Below are 21100 nucleotides of genomic sequence, written 5' to 3'. Positions count from 1 at the left end.
AAAATATTAGCAAAAATGTCATTTCCGCAACATGTCTTTACCGCAGCAAATTTAGGTGTTGCGGTAAAGACCTTGTGTTGCGGTAGAGACAAATTCAAGGTGTACTGTATATTAAATGACAAATATTCAGTATATTATTAGTACTGAAGTATATATTTGTATATTTATTAGTATATATATATAAACATGCCATTTTTTACATTAAAAATTAAATTTTGTCCTTACCGACTCAAGATGTCATTACCGCAGCACTGCTCTATTTTCTTTTTTTTTCACATTTTGATTTGCTGTGATTGACACATTGAAATTGCAACATCTGTCATAAAAAGTTAATTATGTTATCTTTTGTGTGTATGGAAACAATTGACATCTAAGGTTACTGTAAATTTTTTACATGGCATAGAAAAAAACATGAAATTCCCTATTTTGTATATTATTTTTTTATATCAGTATTTACAAAACTGCATCGAATTTGAAAAAGCTATTTAAATATGTAAAAAAAAATCTAGAAATTACTAAAGAAAAATGTATAAAATGAACGTTATTGTAACATTGCGGTAAGGACACTTTTTAAGAAGATGACCCGAAAAACATAAAAAATAAACATGTTCCAGATTAAAATCTTAACGACTACATTCTATTTTGTGTAATCTTTATATGTATTACAGACTGTGATGGTTAAAATTGAAATTCATAAAGGTTGATCTTTTTAAAATTGGGATAGTCAAAAATGCCCGTAGTTGCAGAAACACCCAGGAGCTGTATACACAGGGAATCTTCACTTATACTGAATCCTGGATTGGACTGAAGGAAACAGGCGGTAAGCAGTGGCACTGGGCTCTGGCCGATGAAAAGCTTTACAAGGACGTGTCCGACCCTCGTACACAAGCGGCCATCTTGGTGGAGGTCAGTGTCATTCACCAACAAAGCGATTTACTTCCGGTCTTTTTGTATGTTTATCCCACTTCTGACAAACATGAAGCCGAAACTGGAGGAGCTGGGAATGGCATACGACACTGTGGTGGCAAACAAAATTCCATCACTGAATAAGAGACAAACATTTCCAATTGTCTTTGATGAGGTTTATTTTCTTGCAAGAAAAGGTTTTCTTATGACTTGTTCATCAAATTGTATCCTTGAGTGGAGGCCCTCCTTCATCCTTTATAGTCTTGACTCGCAGAATGTTATCTTTCTAGGCCAATGATGGTATTTTCAAGTGGAGCCCCTCCTGTAACGTACCAACACTCTTTACCATTCCAATACAATTCCATATTAGAATAATGTTTGTGTGTGCTCTTTTCAGAATCAGATTCAGAATCAGAATCAGAAAGAGCTTTATTGCCAAGTATGCTTGCGCATACGAGGAATTTGTCTTGGTGACAGTAGCTTCCAGTACACATACAATATAAAGTGACAAGACAAGTGACAAGTAACATAGGTATAAATAAAAAATAGAAAAAAATAAAAATAAAATAAAAATAAAAGATTATAAATTATAAATATATATAAAGTTATAAGGTGCTATAATGAAATGTCTGAGGGAAGTATTGCACATGTTTGTTCCACAGTAGGGGAACATTTAAGTGTTCATGAGGTAGATGGCCTGGGGAAAGAAACTTTTCCTGTGTCTGGTTGTTTTTGTGCTCGGTGCTCTGTAGCGTCGACCAGACGGTAACAGTTCAAACAGAAAGTGTGCTGGGTGTGACGGGTCCAGAGTGATTTTGCGAGCCCTTTTACTCACTCTGGATGAGTGCAGTACTTTGAGTGTGGGAAGGGTAGTGCCAGTGATTCGCTCAGCAGTCCGAACTATCCGCTGTAGTCTACGGAGGTCGGTTTTGGTAGCAGAGCCGAACCAGACGGTGATGGAAGTGCAGAGGATGGACTGGATGACAGCTGAGTAGAACTGTACGAGCAGCTCCTGTGGCAGGTTGAATTTCCTCAGCTGACGCAGGAAGTACAGTCTCTGTTGGGCTTTCTTCACAATAGAGTCTATGTGAGTGTCCCACTTCAGATCCTGAGAGATGGTGGTGCCCAGGAACCTGAATGACTCTACTGCAGTCACAGTGCTGTCCATGATGGTGAGTGAAGGGAGTGCAGGGGGGTTTCTCCTGAAGTCCACGATCATCTCCACTGTTTTGAGCGTGTTCAGCTCCAGGTTGTTATAACTGCACCAAAGAGCCAGCTGCTCCACCTCCTGTCTGTACGCAGACTCGTCACCGTTCCGGATGAGTCCGATAACAGTAGTGTCGTCCGCAAACTTCAGGAGCTTGACAGAGGTGTCTTTAGAGGTGCAGTCATTTGTGTACAGGGAGAAGAGCAGTGGTGAGAGAACACATCCCTGTGGAGCACCGGTGCTGATGGTGCGGCTGTCGGACGTGATTTTGCCCATTCTGACTAGCTGTTGTCTGTCTGTCAGAAAGCTGGTGATCCATTGACAGATGGAGCTAGGGACAGAGAGCTGGGTCAGTTTGGTCTGGAGCAGTGATGGGACGATGGTGTTGAAGGCAGAACTAAAGTCCACGAACAGAATCCTTGCATAGGTCCCTGGTTTGTCCAGATGTTGTAGGGTGTAATGCAGTCCCATATTGACCACATCATCCACAGACCGGTTTGCTCTGTAGGCAAACTGCAGGGGGTCCAGCAAGGGTCCAGTGATGTCCTTCAGATATGCTAACACCAGTCTTTCGAATGACTTCATGGCCACAGATGTTAAGGCAACAGGTCTGTAGTCATTGAGTCCTGTGATCTTTGGTTTCTTCGGGATTGGGATGATGGTGGAGCGTTTAAAGCAGAAAGGGACTTTGCACTGCTCCAGTGATCTGTTGAAGATCAGTGAGAAGATAGAGGCCAGCTGGTCAGCGCAGGTTTTCAGACAGGCTGGTGAAACACCGTCTGGGCCTGGTGCTTTCCTTCTCTTCTGTTTCCTGAAGATCTGACGCACATTATCCTCACTGATCTGAAGTGCAGGGGGGGAGGGGAGGGGGATGGCTGGAGGTGTTGATGGCTGTGTAGAGAGATGGTCAGGGCGGGTATGGGGTGTCTGATCGGGGGTCTCAAATCTACAGTAAAAGACATTCAGCTCGTTCGCAAGATGCTTGTTGCTGTCGATGCTGGGGGATGGTGTCTTGTAGTTGGTAATGTCTTTCAGGCCTTTCCACACTGATGCAGGGTCGTTGGAGGAAAACTGGTTTTCCAGCTTTTTGGCATAGCTCTTCTTAGCCACTTCAATCTCCTTTGTCAATGTGTTCCTGGCCTGATTATACAAGATCCTATCCCCACTCCTGTAGGCATCTTCTTTGACCTGACGAAGCTGTCTGAGTTTTGGTGTGAACCATGGTTTATCATTGTTGAATGATAAGTAAGTCCTGGTAGGGATGCATAAATCCTCACAGAAACTGATGTATGATGTTACAGTCTCTGTGAGCTCGTCCAGATCGCTGGCAGCAGCTTCAAAAACACTCCAGTCAGTGCATTCAAAACAGGCTTGTAAGACCTGCTCTGTGTCGTTGGTCCATCTCTTTACAGTCCTTATTACTGGCTTAGCAGTTTTAAGTTTTTGCCTGTAAGTTGGTAGAAGATGAACCAGGCAGTGATCGGAAAGTCCTAGAGCTGCTCTGGCGACGGAGCGATATGCATCCTTTGTTGTGGTGTAGCAATGGTCCAAAATATTATTGTCTCTGGTGGGGCATGTAATGTGCTGTTTGAATTTAGGCAGTTCACGTGTGAGTTTTGCCTGATTAAAGTCTCCGAGAATGATAAGAACAGAGTCCGGGTGTTGTTGTTCTGTTTCTGTGATCAGATCAGCCAGCTGTTGCAGCGCCGTACTCACGTGTGCTTGCGGTGGAATGTAAACACTGATGAGAACGAGCGAGGAAAACTCCCGCGGCGAGTAGAACGGCTTACAGTTAATGAAAAGCACTTCCACATCAGGACAGCACATCTTCCTTAACACAGTTACATCAGTACACCACCTTCTGTTGATGTAAAAGCATGTCCCACCACCGCGCGTTTTCCCCGTTGACTCCATATCGCGATCCGCTCTGAACAGCTGAAAGTCCGGTAGATGTAACGCGCTGTCCGGAATGGCTTCGTTCAGCCAGGTTTCCGTGAAACACAGAGCAGCAGAGTTGGTAAAGTCCTTGTTTTTGCGTGAGAGCAGAAGTAGTTCGTCCATTTTGTTAGGGAGAGAGCGGACATTCGCCAGATGGATGCTAGGCAGCGCCGTTCTGAATCCGCGCTGCCTGAGCTTAACGAGTGTGCCGGCTCGCTTCCCACGCCTGCGCGTCTTATACTGTTTCCACAGTGCAGCGGCGCAACCGACGACAATGTTCCGCAAAACGCCAGAAGAATCAAAAACTGGTTGGTGATCAGTTGGTGTGCACTGCCGAATGTTCAGCAGTTCGTCCCTGGTATAACTGATAGCGAATGACAAACATAAAACAGGACAAACTAACAAAAACAGTGTAACAACTGGAGAGCTCAACACCGAGGCAGCCATCCGCGGCGCCATCTTGGATAGAGATGGCGCCGCATTTTACTGTCATATGATGGTCACACACATCTTAAAGATAAAAATTTCTTCCACAATTCACCCCTTCCCAGACCCTCAGTCACCTCAGTATAAACAAGAAAATAGTATAGATGTTCAGAATAGGAAAAACATATCTTAACTCAATTAATACTTTTCACTGTAACTTCCGCTGGTCGTATCATCATCGAATTTATTTGGTTTTCGACATACATCATCAAATTGATCATCATAATTAGACATTCAAAGCATTTGATATGAAACTACTTTTCACCACTAAAGCTGGAAAAACATAGTATTACACATGGCATGCACATCAACACCAAAACTCCTATCACTATCAGCACTGTATGTCATGTCCAGTATTCCCACTCTCCCCAGTGGTTGGTCAACCATTCAAAACAATGAGTTATCACTTCTGGGTGACTCTTTTACAGCCATTCTCATGTTATCAGTGATATTGATTATGTTGTCACTATAGTCTGGAATGTTAAAACAACATGATATATCCCAACATTTTACACACTCCTACTTTCTCAGTAGTTACCATGTCTAACAGTAATCTATTCCGTATAACAGCATCTCTGATTTGTTTAATTTCATCATTGACCGTTGTCAAATCATTCTCAGTTCTGTTTTCTGTTTCCAACACAGTAGAGCTCACATGAAAAATTAAATAATAGAACATAAAATAAAACATAAATGAACATAAACCTCCATCCATCCATCCATCTTCCTCCGCTTATCCGGGGCCGGGTCGCGGGGGCAGAAGTCTAAGCAAAGATGCCCAGACTTCCCTCTCCCCAGACACTTCCTCCAGCTCTTCCGGGGGGACACAGAGGCGTACCCAGGCATAGTCGGGAGACATGGTGCCTCCAGCGTGTCCTAGGTCTTCCCCAGGGTCTCCTCCCAGTGGGACGCGCCCGGAACACCTTCCCGGGAAGGCGTCCAGGAGGCATCCGGAAGAGATGCCCGAGCCACCTCAGCTGGCCCCTCTCGATGTGGAGGAGCAGCGGCTCTACTCTGAGCTCCTCCCGAGTGACTGAGCTCCTCACCCTCTCTCTAAGGGATCACCCAGCCACCCTGCGGAGAAAGCTCATTTCGGCCGCCTGTATCCGGGATCTTGTGTGGTGGTGGTGGTGGTGGCGCAATGGATAAGACACATGCCTTTGGTGTGAGAGACCCGGGTTCGAATCCACTGTGAGACACCAATGTGTCCTTGAGCAAGACACTTAACCCCTAGTTGCTCCAGAGGCGTGCGACCTCTGACATATATAGCAATTGTAAGTCGCTTTGGATAAAAGCGTCAGCTAAATGAATAAATATAAATATATATATATATATATATAAAAATATATCTTGTCCTTTCGGTCATGACCCACAGCTCATGACCATAGGTGAGAGTAGGAACACAGATTGACCGGTAAATCGAGAGCTTCGCTTTGCGGCTCAGCTCTTTCTTCACCACGACAGACCGGTACATAGACTGCATTACTGCAGAAGCTGCACCGATCCATCTGTCAATCTCCCGTTCCATCCTTCCCTCACTCGTGAACAAGACCCCAAGATACTTGAACTCCTCCACTTGAGGCAGGAACTCTCCACCAACCTGAAGTGGGCAAGCCACCCTTTTCCGACTGAGAACTCGGTTTGGAGGTGCTGATTCTCATCCCAGCCGCTTCACACTCGGCTGCTAACCGCCCCAGTGCATGCTGAAGGTCCTGGTCTGAAGGGGCCAACACGACAACATCATCCGCAAAGAGCAGAGACAAAATCGTGTGGTCCCCAAACCTGACACCCTCCGGCCCCTGGCCTTCTCAGTCTCCCCGGGAAAGTCTATGCCAGGGTACTGGAGAGGAGAATACGGCCGATAATAGAACCTCGGATTCAGGAGGAACAGTGTGGGTTTCGTCCCGGTTATGGAACACTGGACCAGCTCTACACCCTCTCCAGGGTGCTGGAGGGTTCATGGGAGTTTGCCCAACCAATCCACATGTTCTTTGTGTATTTGGAGAAGGCATTTGACTGTGTCCCTCGTGGTGTCCTGTGGAGGGTGCTCTGGGAGTATGGGGTCCGGGGCCCTTTGCTAAGGACTGTCTGGTCACTGTACGACCGGAGCAGGAGCTTGGTTCGCATTGCCGGCAGTAAGTCAGACTTGTTCCCGGTGCATGTTGGACTCCGGCAGGGCTGCCCTTTGTCGCCGGTTCTGTTCATAATTTTTATGGACAGAATTTCTAGGAACATAAACCTAAATTTTGTAAAATACTCACTAGCCTTGTCACTACACCAAAATTGTTATAATTTGAACAAGAACTGTCAGATTTTCATTATGCCCTAATAACTTAATGAATCTCCCGGTTTGATGTTGTGCAATGGTGTATCAGCTGCTTTTCCTCGAGCTGCTCACCTAAACATAAATGTTAGGTAGGAGAGAAGACATTTCTTTACAACATGTCATGTTCACACAACTCGGTTGATGGCACTCGTTGTTTAACCCCTTCCATTCCAATAGATGGGTTTTCCAAACAATATCCAAAGCAAACTTTTTTTTTTTTTTAAACAGAAGTTATCATCCCCCCTTTTGATGCATGGTTCAACCCGTGCATCATTTATCATAGTGTTTGAAGAAATCTCAACACTAAACATAACGCTTCTTTAATACAGCAGCCAGAGTTCCTCCAAACAGACTTCTTTGTGTCTTAATTTAAAGACTGCATGCTCTGTAACGAGTCATAAAAGTAACTTTCAGATAACGTTACTCATAATCTCCTTCGGTTGGGTGGCAGCAGTTTTTCAGCCGCGTCTGCCATTTCCTATAGAAATAAAATATGTCGACAAAAAACTATTGCGAAATGACGGCTTTTCCATTAACCGATGTTATGCGACTAAAACTTAAATTTTTTCTCTCGCGATAAGTAAAATCATTCCAAAAACCATGGCAACAGACGTTGGTAGGTTTATGTACTAATCCCAGCCACTGCACTGGCCATTATTATTAATCGAAGGAGACGTATGTGTGTTTTCCAAGCATTAATGGTAAGGAATGACCCTTATTATACTTGTGAGCGGCACATATGAGGTGTTTCTGGGTGTTTCTCCCTCATATCTGCTTCCAGGTCTTGATTGTGGCATTTATTTGAGGTTTAGAATCCATTATTCCTGTAATTCTTTTGTCTTATATTAATTTAATAAAGAGCTCTGTCTCGTAGTCTCTCCAAACACACCGCGTCGTCTACGTCAGCTGACCTGTAAATGCACAAAAACTGTTTCCATTGCAGTTTTGCGAAATATTTCTTTTTCGAATTGCCTGAAAAACCTCCTCATGCGAGCGGGAAAACTTTTTTGCGATAAATGGGAGTTTTTGCGAAATTTACGTGTTTCCATTGGGCGTTTTTAAAATTCGCAATTTCAATTTCCGCAATTTGAAGGGTAATGGAAACGCGGCTATTGTTTGTTAATGTAAAACCCCTGCCAATATTGAACAGTTCTGCTCATTCAACACATAAATGCAAAAAGTCTCCTATCGATCAGACATGAAACTGAACCGGTGACTGAAGCATCACGAGTTGTGACCCCAGCTGACAAACATGCGTTCTGAGAACATTTCCATGAAAACTTAATGTTCTCTGAACATTCAAAACATCCAGTAAAAAAAAAAAAAAAAAATTGGGTTATGCAAATGTTAAGGGAACATTCCATTTGATAATTCTTCAGACATTATATGAATGTTACTTTTGAATGTTCTCTGAACGTTCTGAAACAAGTAGTAACATAAAAAAAAAATATAGAACATCAGAATAAAATGTTTCAGAATAAAAGCTCTCTGTTAGTGGTGTTTAAATAGCCTAATGTTTTTGTGGGGACATTTTTAAAGACAACAAACATTCTATTAATGCTAGTGGAAGAACGTTTGTTCAGAGAGTCTTGCCAAAACGTTTGACAAATGTCTGAGAATGCTGGTGTTTATATTCTGCTTTCCTAGAGCTCTGACTACTGCGTTTCATCACTTTGTCTTGTGTTCAGATAATTGAGTTAAAGTCCAAAACAAGTCACACAACATGCAACCATTTATCCACATGCAAATAGAGCAAGAAAAAGCTTTGTATATTTTCCTAAACGATTTTGCATGCAAAAGATTTAAAAAAAAAATCACTTTACATATTTTTTAAATGTATCTTAATTTCAAAATATAGTTGTAAATCAGAAAATATAATTATAAAACAAGATAATATTATTATTATTATTCCAGTATTTTATCTGTCTGGTACAGAAACCAATCCCTGTTTGATCTGAATCGGGTCTCTCAATACAGAAACTCTCAATCCGACTCCAGCCCTCGTGACGTCACACCGGGAGAAAGTACATCAGTCTCCTTCAGGAATCATCGACGGATTTCAAACGGACTGTAAAACCACTCCATCATCGACGCTGCTGATCCAGAACGTACGGGGGGTTTCACAGGACAGGTTAGTGCCGTTCATTTTTAATAAAAACAAATATGACTGCAGATATTAGTGATAACAGTTGCTGATTACAAAACTTTTGAGTGTCAAAACCAAACCATAAAATAAACATGCCTTTATTAATAATAACAAACTGTTAAGCCAGTTTTACTAATTACATTTCCTTAAATAAATATACAATAAAGAAACTTCGTCCTCTGATTGTTTGTTGTTCCATGTTTTGAATTGCAGAAAGTTTACATCAAAATGAAAATCATTGAAATGGTTGACTTAACTGACATGTAAAACACTTCCAGATGGCCCTCGGTCATTACTCTCTGTCAGGAAACTCTGAAGCTGCGAGACTGACATTTTACAGCAATGTTCCTCTAGGCTCCATGACATCAATCTTTGTCATATTTCACATTTTTGTCTTTTGTCCCAACATTACAGAGCAAATATAGTACATATTTATAAGGGCTTCTCTGTGAGATGATGGAGATCATCGAGTGCTGGCTGTTGTTATTGGGTAACGTAAGACTTTCATTAATAACAGTAAAAAAAAAAAAAGAAGACCTGTTCACAACAAGGATGATAATTATAACGATAACGACGATAAAAATCGTTCGAAATACAAAAGAATAGCAGAGTCTGCACCACAACTATAACGGCACATAGAAACCATATCTTTGGACTCACATTCAGAACGATTTTTTTTTAGTTGATGAACGATAAAAACATTGACAGCCAATCAGAATCCATCATGCTGTAATGAGCTCGAGCATTTAAAGTGACAGATGACAAAACCGCAGCGTGCTTAGAATAAACAGTACGATATTGTTATCTGTATAGTTATCGTTCTTGGGGTGAACGGGCCTTAAAGGGATAGTTCATCCAAAAATTTTTATTATGTTGAAAACAAAAGACGATATTTTGAATAATGTCGGTAACCAAACAGTTGATGCTTCCATAGGATTTCTTTCCATACTAAAATCATCAGATTTGTGTGGTGTTCCTGGAGATATGAAAGTTTTATAAACTATAGGCTAATAAAAAGTTTTATAAATACATTTACCTGTGCGTATACATTTATTTTTATTAGAATAATAAAAAATACATAAATCACTATTTACACCCATCAAGTATTTCAGTTTGTTGCAGCCCTACTTTGCACATTGTACTTTGACTTTTGTGCATCAGTGCATGGTTCATTACTCATTCACTGCTTTACAAAACAAACCTAATGTCATTTGGATGCCCATTTGCCTCTTTACATCTGATTGTTTATGATATTATTGCTCTGTTATGTAATAGTCTATCTTTTGCACATGCAGGGCTGTTTTCTGTTCAGGAACAGGCAGATTGCACTAAAGGTAGAGCAACTTTTGGCAGCAAAATTGAGGTTTTCAAAAACACACACAAATTTAACAGCATCTAAATAAGCTTTCTGAATTTAAAAAATATATAATTTCACCTTAAGATCTATTTTTTATTGAAAGTTCCCTCACTTGTCTCCACATCAAATAAATTTGCCTTTTCCAGAGAATCTTGCACAAAACGGAATTGCCACACAGTCGACAACAAGCGGTGCTAAGTCCGCGGACCGCGCCGTCGATGGCGGGAAGGACTTCTCTACATCTTCTAGTACTTGTGCCGCAACCAGTTGGGAGCATAACCCGTGGTGGAGGCTGGATCTCCAATCAGCGCATCTACTAAACACCGTTGTTGTCACTTACAGAGACGACAGCTTTCCAGGAACATCGAGACTAATCCAGGTTCTTTTTGGAAACTCTCTACAGATCTTTGGAGATCCCATGTGAGGCGCTTCAGATGTTACACTTTATTTAGATGGTCCACTTTAGACATTCTACTAAATACTAAGTTATGGCATTAAACTCTAGATGGCGCTGGCTGATAGGTCCTTAACTTAATTTGGTAGCGATCGCATCATCATCTACACAGTGCAGCTGATTGGTTGCTGTTGCATCGGCGTGCTTTCAGAAACCCTCCACCTTCCCTAGCTCCACCTGTATATACTGTAAGTAACTTTACAACTACATGTCAACTAACTCTCCTTAGAGTATTAGTAGACTATAAGGTTAGGGTTATGACTAGTTGAAAAGATGACATGTACTTGCGAAGTTACTTATAGTCAGTAGAATGTTTAAAGTGGATTAATCACAAATGCATGAATGAATTCAAATTACCATGAGAGAAACATTGCACAGGTATGGAAGCTTGTTTCCGCCACAGAATAAAACATTTTAAAAGATAATTGTGACTTTTTATCTCACAATTGCGAGTTTACATCTCGCAATTCTGACTTTATTTCTCAGAATTGCGAGATATAAAGTCAGAATTGCGTGAAATAAAGTCGAAATTGCGTGTTATAAAGTCAGAATTGCGAGATATAAAGTCAGAATTGCGTGAAATAAAGTCGCAATTGCGTCTTATAAAGTCAGAATTCTGACTTTTTTTCTCGCAATTGCGACTTTATATATCGCAATTCTGACTTTATAACATATAATTGCGAGTTTATATCGCAATTCTGACATCTTTTCTCAGAATTTTGAGATATAAACTCACAATTGTGAGATATAAAGTCCAATTCTAAGGAAAGAAAATTGTTTATATCTCACAATTCTGACTTTATAACACGCAATTGCGACTTTATATCATGCAATTTTGACTTTATATCTCCCAATTGCGACTATTTCTCAGAATTGCGACTTTATATCTCGCAATTGCGACTTTATATCTCCCAATTGCGACTTTATTTCTCAGAATTGCGACTTTATTTCTCAGAATTGCGACTTTATATCTCGCAATTGCGACTTTATTTCTCAGAATTGCGACTTTATATCTCGCAATTGCGACTTTATTTCTCAGAATTGCGACTTTAATATCTCCCAATTGCGACTTTATTTCTCAGAATTGCGACTTTATATCTCGCAATTGCGACTTTATTTCTCAGAATTGCGACTTGATTATATCTCGCAATTGCGACTTTATTTCTCAGAATTGCGACTTTATTTCTCACAATTCTGACTTCATATCTCGCAATTCTGAGAAAAAAGGCACAATTCTGACTTGATATATCGCAATTGTGAGAAAAAAAGTCAGAATTGTGAGATAAAAAGTCGCAATTATTATTATTTATTTATTATTCAGTGGCGGAAACAAGCTTCCATACACAGGAGTAAAAATTAAACATGTAATTCACTTGAGGTTCTGACATAATGTTACTTGCTACAGTCTGTTTAAAAATGTTTAATTTTGATTATTTTTTATTTTTATTGGTTTGGATTAATGATTCAGTGACTCGCGTGTAAAGACGCAGGCTGCGTCCGAAATCGCATGCTATCATGAGTAGGTACTTATTTAAATTGCAAGTGCTAAAGAATGTGTATGAAAGTAGTCCTACATCCACCATGATGGCATTATCATGTGACCTTACCAGCGTCAGTCGCTTCACTGCCATTCATAAATCACCTCCCATGGCCTCATGGGATAGTAAAGTGTCCATTGTATGCACACTTCAGGATCTCAGCGGAAGTAGTAGTTTTTCGCCTATGCTGTAGGGAAGTATGCGATTTTTGGAAACACAATTGAGCAAAAACTAGATATTTACAACCTTTAATTTCTTAAAGGAAACATTGTTAAAAAAAGCCTACATCTAATTCAATTAATTTATACTGGTAACTAGTGTGAAGGAAAAGATCAATGGTAATATTGATTGGTTGTGTGTGTGTGTGTGTGTGTGTGTGTGTGTGTGTGTGTGTGTGGTCCTGTAGATGTACCGTGATCTCAAGTGAGCAAGCAGCCTTTACCATCACCTACTCTTGCGGTACACTGGAGGGTCGGTACGTCACGATTCGTACATGGTGGGACAGCCTGTCGGTGTGTGAGGTGGAGGTATATGAGACAGGTGATCACACACAAATCAGATTTCTGTTTCTGTGCAGATATACCTGTCGAAGGCTTGTGAGTGTTTGATATAAAGGCTTCTGCATAGATCAGGGGTGCAAAACCTCAGAGCCCTGCAGAGTTTAGTTCCCCCCCTGCTCCAACACACACACATGTAGTCTTCAAATGAACCTGAAGGACTTGATGAGCTGGATCACAGCCCTGACGTAGAAGCTTGTAACTGTGGTTACATATAAAAAATTATAAAAAATCGTCATCAAGTTTTTGCGGTCACATTTACCATTTAGCAAAATTTTGCGTAATCTGGTCATTCGAACAGGAATCTGCCTGAGGGCGAAACAATTCTCCATGTAGATTTTGCTCTTGTTAAAGTTGGTGACGCGAATTCGCCACAATGACAAATTCTGATTCGGTTGGAAGTAGAGGCTGACCGATAGTGAGTTTTACTTATAACGATAACGTGGACCACGCTGGCCGATTACTGATTAATCAACCTATCATTTTTAAAATGGATATTGGATCATACAGTACAGGCCAAAAGTTTGGACACATTACTATTTTTAATGTTTTTGAAAGAAGTTTATTCTGCTCATCAAGCCTGCATTTATTTGATAAAAAATACAGAAAAAAATTTAATATTGTGATATATTATTACAATTTAAAATAATTGGTTTTAAATTATACTTTAAATTATCATTTATTTCTGTGATGCAAACAGGGCCGCGGGAAGAGGTTTTAGGTTGGGGGTGCTGATTTTCTTTTTTTTTTGGGGGGGGGGGGGGGGGGGGGGGGGGGGGGTCAATAGTCAATATCAAGACTATAAAACTCCTCAAAAAACGCGCACACACTCAAACCTGACTGCACATCACATTTTTTACTTTATTGATTCTGCTTTTATTCCGGAGTCCCTTTTATTTTATTGCTCCGGAGTCGCATATCAGTCACAAAATGCGCCTCGGGGAAGAAAAAAACATCTATAGCCTAAGTCGCACTGGACTAAGTCGCATTTAAAAAAAAAATTATTTCACAAAAAATAAATAAAAAAATGTTACACACAGTTCTCCGCTACGGACGTGAGCGCTCTAAAGCGGCACTAAAATAATGTTTTAAAACTTTCACAGAGACCTCAAACTGAAAGCACAAAGCCTGTCTTTAAATTTAATTTCGTTTTGTATTAATTGTATCTTAATTTTAATCGATGTTTCATCAACAAATTGTCTGGATTTAATAAGAAGTAGCCTAAATATAGGCTATTAGAAAATAAATAATCAGGATACGGAGGCGCTGGCGAACCTGGAGCTCGTCTCATAATGAAACTCAGCGTAGGCCTATAAGGTAGCCTATTGCCTCACAGACCTGAGACATAGGCTATAGATAGCTTGAAATGTCTACTTTTAAGCAGAACAATTCAAAACGAAAGAAAACAGACTGCGCTGCTTATGTAATTCGTATGAAATGTGCATTTCTCTCTGCCGCTGCGAAGATCGCGAGTCGTCAACTACATCTGTCTAGCCGACACTGACATAAAAAAATAACTGTTTTATTAGTAAACAATTAAAATGTCTCCTGCTATATTTTACATATTTGCCTGTTCCTTACAAAACACTGACAGTGGGGTTTTTGATGTTGTTTTTTTTTTTTTTTTTTTTTGAGCAGCTGCGGACAAATTCTTTCGACACACACACACACACACACACACACAATATTACGTAACACTCTGCGCTTATGTTTTAAAAAGATAATTTAACATATAAATAACAATTTTTAAATAGCCCACTTAAAGTGTTTATTACAAATAAATGACTAAATGCTAAAAATGTATACATTTTAATGAACAAACATATGCGTTGCATTTACAATTCTGTGAAAACAGGGGGTGCTGCAGCACCCCCAGCACCCCCACTTCCCGCCGCCCTGGATGCAAAGCTGAATTTTCAGGATCATTACTCCAGTCTATCACATGATCCTTTAGAAATCATTCTAATATGATGATTCATTATCAAAGTTGGAAACAGTTCTGCTGCTTAATATTTTTTCGTAACCTGTGATACTTTTTTAGGATACTTTGATTAATAAAAAGTAAAAAAAAAAAGAAAAGAAAAAAAGAAGAAGCAAATGTTTTAAAAATATAAATCTTTTGTAACAACAATATACACTACTGGTCAGTCATTTGGGGTCAGTAATTTTTTTATTTTTTAATAAAACTATACTTTTATTCAGCAAGGATGTGTTAAATTGATAAAAAGTGATAGTAAAGAAGATTTATATTATTAGACATTTTTTTTTTTTTTTTTATAAATGCAGTTCTTATTAACCTTTTATTCATCAAATATATTAAGCAGCAGAACTGTGTCCAACACTCATAATAAATCAGAATATTAGAATGATTACTAAAGGATCATGTGATAGACTGGAGTAATGATCCTGAAAATTCAGCTTTGCATCACAGAAATAAATGATAATTTAAAGTATAATAAATTGAAAACCAATTATTTTAAATTGTAATAATATATCACAATATTATAATTTTTCTTTTCTGTATTTTTGATCAAATAAATGCAGGCTTGATGAGCAGAAGAAACTTCCTTCATTAACATAAAAAATAGTAATGTGTCCAAACTTTTGGCCTGTAGGCCTACTGTACATGAAACATATAATAGTGCTGAACTTTAATACAAAAAAAAAGAAAGTACTGAACCATGAAAATGTAAAATGTATTGTACTTTTTAAATAGAAATATTAATTATAACTTGATCATTCATGTTAGTTCATAGTGCAGTAACTAATGTTAAGAGATACAACTTTAAAATGTAAAAATGTTTTAGTAAATGTTGAAATGAACAATAAAAAATACTTTTATTACCCTTAATGTTACAGATGGACTCCTTTACCATTTCATATAAATTCAAACAATAATGCTCACAGATGGCCATCTTTAAATATCTACACAAAGGCCATAGCATTGCATTTAGACACGTATGTATATTGTGTTTATACTCTCACACGCAATTTACTTCTATTTTAGAACACTTGATGATCTAATGAAAATATCAAAATATGTATTATGTTGATGATAAAAAAGATCTGAAATTGGATGTGTTTTCTGATTTGTTTCTGTCGGCTACATGAACATTCGCTTTTTCACGTCACTAGCTTTAAATATGCAACTTCTCTGCATAATGAATGCATAAAAGCGATGGTAGATGGTATCAATTGTGACATTAAACATTTGGGTCAGGCTAGCATGTGTTTTTATCACATTGTTTTAACCGCTTGAGGTACAGATAATGAAACAGTATGTATACAGTACACTACCGTATGTGTTTTCATATCATTATAAAGTAATTTGTTGACTAGATGCTGCATTAGAAGAGAAAGAACAGCAGTATGTTTGCCGTCGAGGCTGAGAGGACGCTAACATTAGTACCTCAAGCGGTTAAAACCATGTGACAAAAACACACGCAAACCTGACCCAAATGTTTAATGTCACAATTGCATACCATGCATCTAGTCAACAAAATAATTACTTTATAATGATATGAAAACACATACGGTAGTGTACTGTATACATACTGTTTCATTATCAGTTTTAAATCCGCATCTGAAGTGTCCCGCTCTATGCAGCCGCAGCCTCACGTGTCAAAACAAACTCCACGAGGCGTCAGTGATGGTTTTTATTTGGCCTCTAGTGGGCGCTCTCGCTCTATAATGACAGCGCACACTTCTCGAGATGGTCCTCACTGCAGAACACAAAATCCAGGGGGAGGAGTTGGATCCAGATCCAACTCCTCCCACCTTACATATACCTAAACCTACCCATCTCCACCCCCTGATCCCTAAACCCACCCCTAAACCTACCCGTCTCCACCCCCTTATCCCTAAACCTACCCAGCTCCACCCCCTGATCCCTAAACCCACCCCTAAACCTACCCAGCTCCACCCCCTGATCCCTAAACCCACCCCTAAACCTACCCATCTCCACCCCCTTATCCCTAAACCTACCCAGCTCCACCCCTTATATCTGGATCCAACTCCGCCCCCTGGATCTCGTGTACTGCAGTGAGGTGCTACGGCACCTCTCAGCCGCTCCAGCAACGAACGCAACACGGAATAACTATCGGTATGGACTTTTGCCGATAACCGATTGATCTAGCAATCGGTTATCGGTGCAGATTAATCAGCAAATTGCTATTGACGCTACTAACGTTGGACATTTTTGCACACGAAATTTCTCTAATGTGACAACATTTTAAAAGTGTCTCAGTCCATACCTTAATTAGAATTTTTTAACATAGGTTTTAGTCAATAATCATAATCAAGATTAAGTATGTGTGACTGATGTGTGTTTGTTTGATGCAGTTATTTCTTTAGATTATAAAAAACGATCGTTCATGAAGCTAGCGTTTAACTCCAGCGCCGATCTGACCGACCCGACAGTAACGGATCAAGTGCTTAAAGAGGTGAGAGTGTGATGTGATCCTCTTATCCTGTTCTGATGCATCAGTATGATATTAATGAGTGTTCACTGCAGTTGATGTCAGCGCTGGCTGTGAGAGGAATCACCAATGTGACACTGAGCTGGTCTCAAACTCCTGAGGAAGAACTGATCGAAAACGGTGAGTGAATCCAGGAGAACCGCTGTACAATCCCTCAGTGATGTGCTTAATGATGAGGAACGCCTGAACGCTCTGTGATTTTCACTTTTAGATTCACACTGAAGCAGATCTCTGGAGACTCTCAGAGGAGGAGTGATCTTCCATATATTCATCATTCATGCTCCTCAGTTATTCATTCAGTTACTGCAAGATGCCAGAATAAACATGCTGTTTTTATGAACCCAACATGAATGATTACACCAGGAAAGAAAGGGAATATAATTTAATATTTAAATAAATATAAACATTAAGCTTTTCTCTCCTCAAAATTATGTGTTTTGATGTTATTGGAAAAAATAGCATGTTTATAAAAAAAGATTTATAAAAATTAATACAATAAATATTTATGTAACACATTTAAAAAAATAAATATATATATAACATTAAGCTATTTTCTCCCATACTTCCCAATAAATTAAGTATTTTGAGAGAGCTAGAGAAAATATAGTGTATATATATATATATATATATATATATATATATATCCCCAAAGTCATCTTAAATTGTCAATAACTGAAAAAAAATGAGAGAACATCACATAAGCTGACTTCATAAATGTTATTTGTCCTGAATGTATTTGTTTGAACTCACCATTATGGTGATCAGTGTCTCTTTGATTGGGAACTTGAAACTTCATTTCTATCATTGTAAATCTCTATCTATTGATGCAGTGATGCAACAATAAATCAGTTATTTGGTTTCAAAGGAAGGGAAGTAATAAATAGTTTGATTTTATTAAAAGGTGACCTAACTTCCAACTAAATCACTAACTAGTCTATTTTTCATGTCGAAGAATGATTTTTTTTATAATTTTTATTGCCAACTCTTATGTCATAAACACTGTGTGAAACTTTGAATTGGGTCGATATAATCCCTCTATATTTGTGACAATATCATGCAAATGATCATGCTCGAGTCACACACAGACTTCAACATTCAGCATGCAAAACACAACAATGGTAGCAATTACATTTTATTTATCATTTATGCTTTTTTAGTTACTAGAACTCTTGTGTAAGTGAACTATACTAACTAAGCATTTGTCAGTACAACATACTATTCCTATTTCACTTTACTTGATTTGTTTAAGCCAATCGGTTTGCATGCTTTTTTTTAAGTAAGTCTATAACTAATTAGATTTTGCAGTGCAGTTACATTCATATATCGGGTGTTCAGGGTTAAAAAAAATGTGACAATCATGGTCATATTTTAGTTGTATGTACTGGATAAATATAGTACAGTGTAGTAAAATCATTCTTGAACAGGATACACGATCCAAGTTAAATGAAAATATACGTATATTGTCAGCAGTTATCATTGAAGGAAAATCATTTGAATGATCCTTCAGATATACCACTATATTGATCAAATGACCAGGTGTTCATTGATAAGGTGAAACTATAATGCCCATACATGTACACGGATAAGTTTAGCTAATTACTTATGCATATATATATATATATATATATATAATTTTTTTTTTAAAGCAGGAAAAATTACATAAATCAATTGAAGAATACAAAAATATCTGCTTGAAAGATTCAGTCTGTGTATCCAGATTAATGTTTATCAGCACAAAACCTGTAAATAAAACATAAATATTGATTAAATCATATATACAGTAGTTTATCTCTGTGATCATGAAATTATTTAGTTTGGGTAGTCAATCTGATATATAGTTAATACTTTTTTTTATGACATTATTGTTTATAATCATTAACATGAACTAAATCTAATGATCATGTGCATGATATATACAGCATTTTTAAAATATGTTTTCTATGTAAAAATATTTACATTGTCCAACATATTATGCATTGACATAAAATGTATTTTAAGATAGGAAATGTATTGTCTTGCCCATCAAAGTTAATATATTTTGGCATTTAAATGCTTAAAAAGATTTTAAAGATTTGCTCAAGCTTTGCATATATTTAGCAAGTTTATAGTTTTTGTTGTTGTCTGTGTAGGAAAATAAGAAGAGATGTCTACACATACTTTCAGAAATAAAGCTGCTCTGTACTAAAGTAAAAAGTGTGACAGGTTTACCTTGTTGGTTCTTTCTCCTTGTGCGTCACTTCCTGGTACGGGAGTCTCGTCCAGAACAGTTTAACGTCAGAAACCGAACTCAACCCCAGAGCGGACTGCAGCTAAAACACACCAAAACCAGGTTTTGTTCAGCGTTTCAGGAACCAGACTGACATCAGCACCAGACGAAAACAAAAAATGTCTATCGGACTTGACAAAGACTGAATAGCAAATTTGATTTTTAGTTTTGTTCATTGTTACACATTCAATTCAATTCACATTTATTTGGATAGCACTTTTAACAATACACATCATTTCAAAGCAGCTTAACAGAAAGTGCATGACTTCATATTACAATTTAAAGTGATCTGTTATCAGTGGTAACTGTCTAAGTTATGTATTTCAGAAATGTACATATACAAAGTCATAGATAGCTAAAAATGTATTAATTTAAACAATGTAATAATGCAGAAACAATGAGCTCATTGAAGTAATGAATACTTGTTTGTTAACAAATGATTATGACATTTAGAAAATATAACATTGGTGCAATTCAACATTAACATCAACAACAACAGGAAGTGTCATCATCATTTCTTAAACTGAGACTATATTTGATTTTCTGTCTAATTCTTCAATCTGCTTGTTTTCTTACCTGATGGAGAAATGTGTTGTTCACTGCAGCTGCATCAACACTGGAGGCTAATTCCATCCTCAGAAATATTTTTTTCCTATAAGCTGAAAAACGCAAAATAACAACACTGGTTTAAAAACAAAAAGATTCTGTGGTGAAGGAAATACTACAGAAACAACTATTGTAATTTCTACTTGAATTAAGTCAGTTCAAGCAAGAATATTAAAAACAAAGTCAATTCTATAGTAGTACTTGATTTAAGCCCAGAGTTAAATGTTAACTTTATAAAATTAAGTAAAATCTTCTCAACTCTCTGATACTGTAGGTTTTTTTCCCCGTGCAATTTAATTGAATTTAAATTTTTAAAGAATGTGTAATTCATTTAAATTCTGAAAATTTCTGACTCAATACGTACAATTCACACTGTAAAAAAAAAATATATATATATATAAATAAATTATCGAAGTAGCTATTTGTTCTGCCTTAAAATTTTAAGTTCAGTCAACTTGAAATGTGAAATTTTACAACTTGGATTTTGAGTTGACTAAACTTACAATTTTAAGGCAGCACAAATAATTACTTTAAGTTGAAACAGCAATTTTTTTACAGTGTGAATTGCACTTATCGAGTCATCAAATTGTTAGGTTTTAACTGAAATTTTAAGTTTAGCCAACTTGAAATGTGAAATTGTAATAAGTGACAACTTGGATTTTTGAGTTGACTAAACTTAATTTCAACACTTTAAGTTATTATTATTATTTAATTTAATTTTACAGTGCATCTTTATTCCTCAAAGTGGCGATGTCTGATACACAAATAATACACAACATCATCAGCCAAAGTTGAAATGCTGAGCAGGGCAAGTATTTTATCGCAATCAAATATT

General features: G+C 38.0%; 1 protein-coding gene and 1 long non-coding RNA gene across 2 annotated transcripts in view; one reads left to right on the top strand and one right to left on the bottom strand.

The window, feature by feature from the left end:
* Positions 1 to 21100, bottom strand: part of LOC309492637 — a 246160-nt gene that overhangs the window by 111892 nt on the left and 113168 nt on the right. The gene's annotated exons all lie outside the window — the stretch shown is intronic.
* Positions 8937 to 17739, top strand: LOC309492616 (fucolectin-1-like). The gene is made up of 8 exons (XM_082161627.1): positions 8937 to 8994; positions 9424 to 9499; positions 10305 to 10343; positions 10513 to 10786; positions 12765 to 12898; positions 17257 to 17357; positions 17429 to 17513; positions 17605 to 17739. Exons 2-8 carry the CDS (start codon positions 9463 to 9465, stop codon positions 17613 to 17615), a joined length of 681 nt encoding a protein of 226 aa, XP_082017753.1. The 5' UTR covers positions 8937 to 8994; positions 9424 to 9462; the 3' UTR covers positions 17616 to 17739.

Source organism: Leuciscus leuciscus, assembly GCF_965113295.1.
Source record: "Leuciscus leuciscus genome assembly, chromosome: 2".
NCBI lineage: Eukaryota > Metazoa > Chordata > Actinopteri > Cypriniformes > Leuciscidae > Leuciscus > Leuciscus leuciscus.
The sequence above is the reverse complement of the archived record's forward strand: the minus strand, read 5'-3'. Positions and strand labels throughout refer to the sequence as shown.

Excerpts from the sequence above, each read along its gene's own strand:
- LOC309492616 (XM_082161627.1), top strand. The coding sequence starts at position 9,463 with ATGATGGAGATCATCGAGTGCTGGCTGTTGTTATTGG. Across the intron at positions 12,899-17,256 it reads GGTGGAGGTATATGAGACAG|TTATTTCTTTAGATTATAAA; the intron begins GTGATCACACAC and ends TGTTTGATGCAG. Across the intron at positions 17,358-17,428 it reads CGGATCAAGTGCTTAAAGAG|TTGATGTCAGCGCTGGCTGT; the intron begins GTGAGAGTGTGA and ends TGTTCACTGCAG.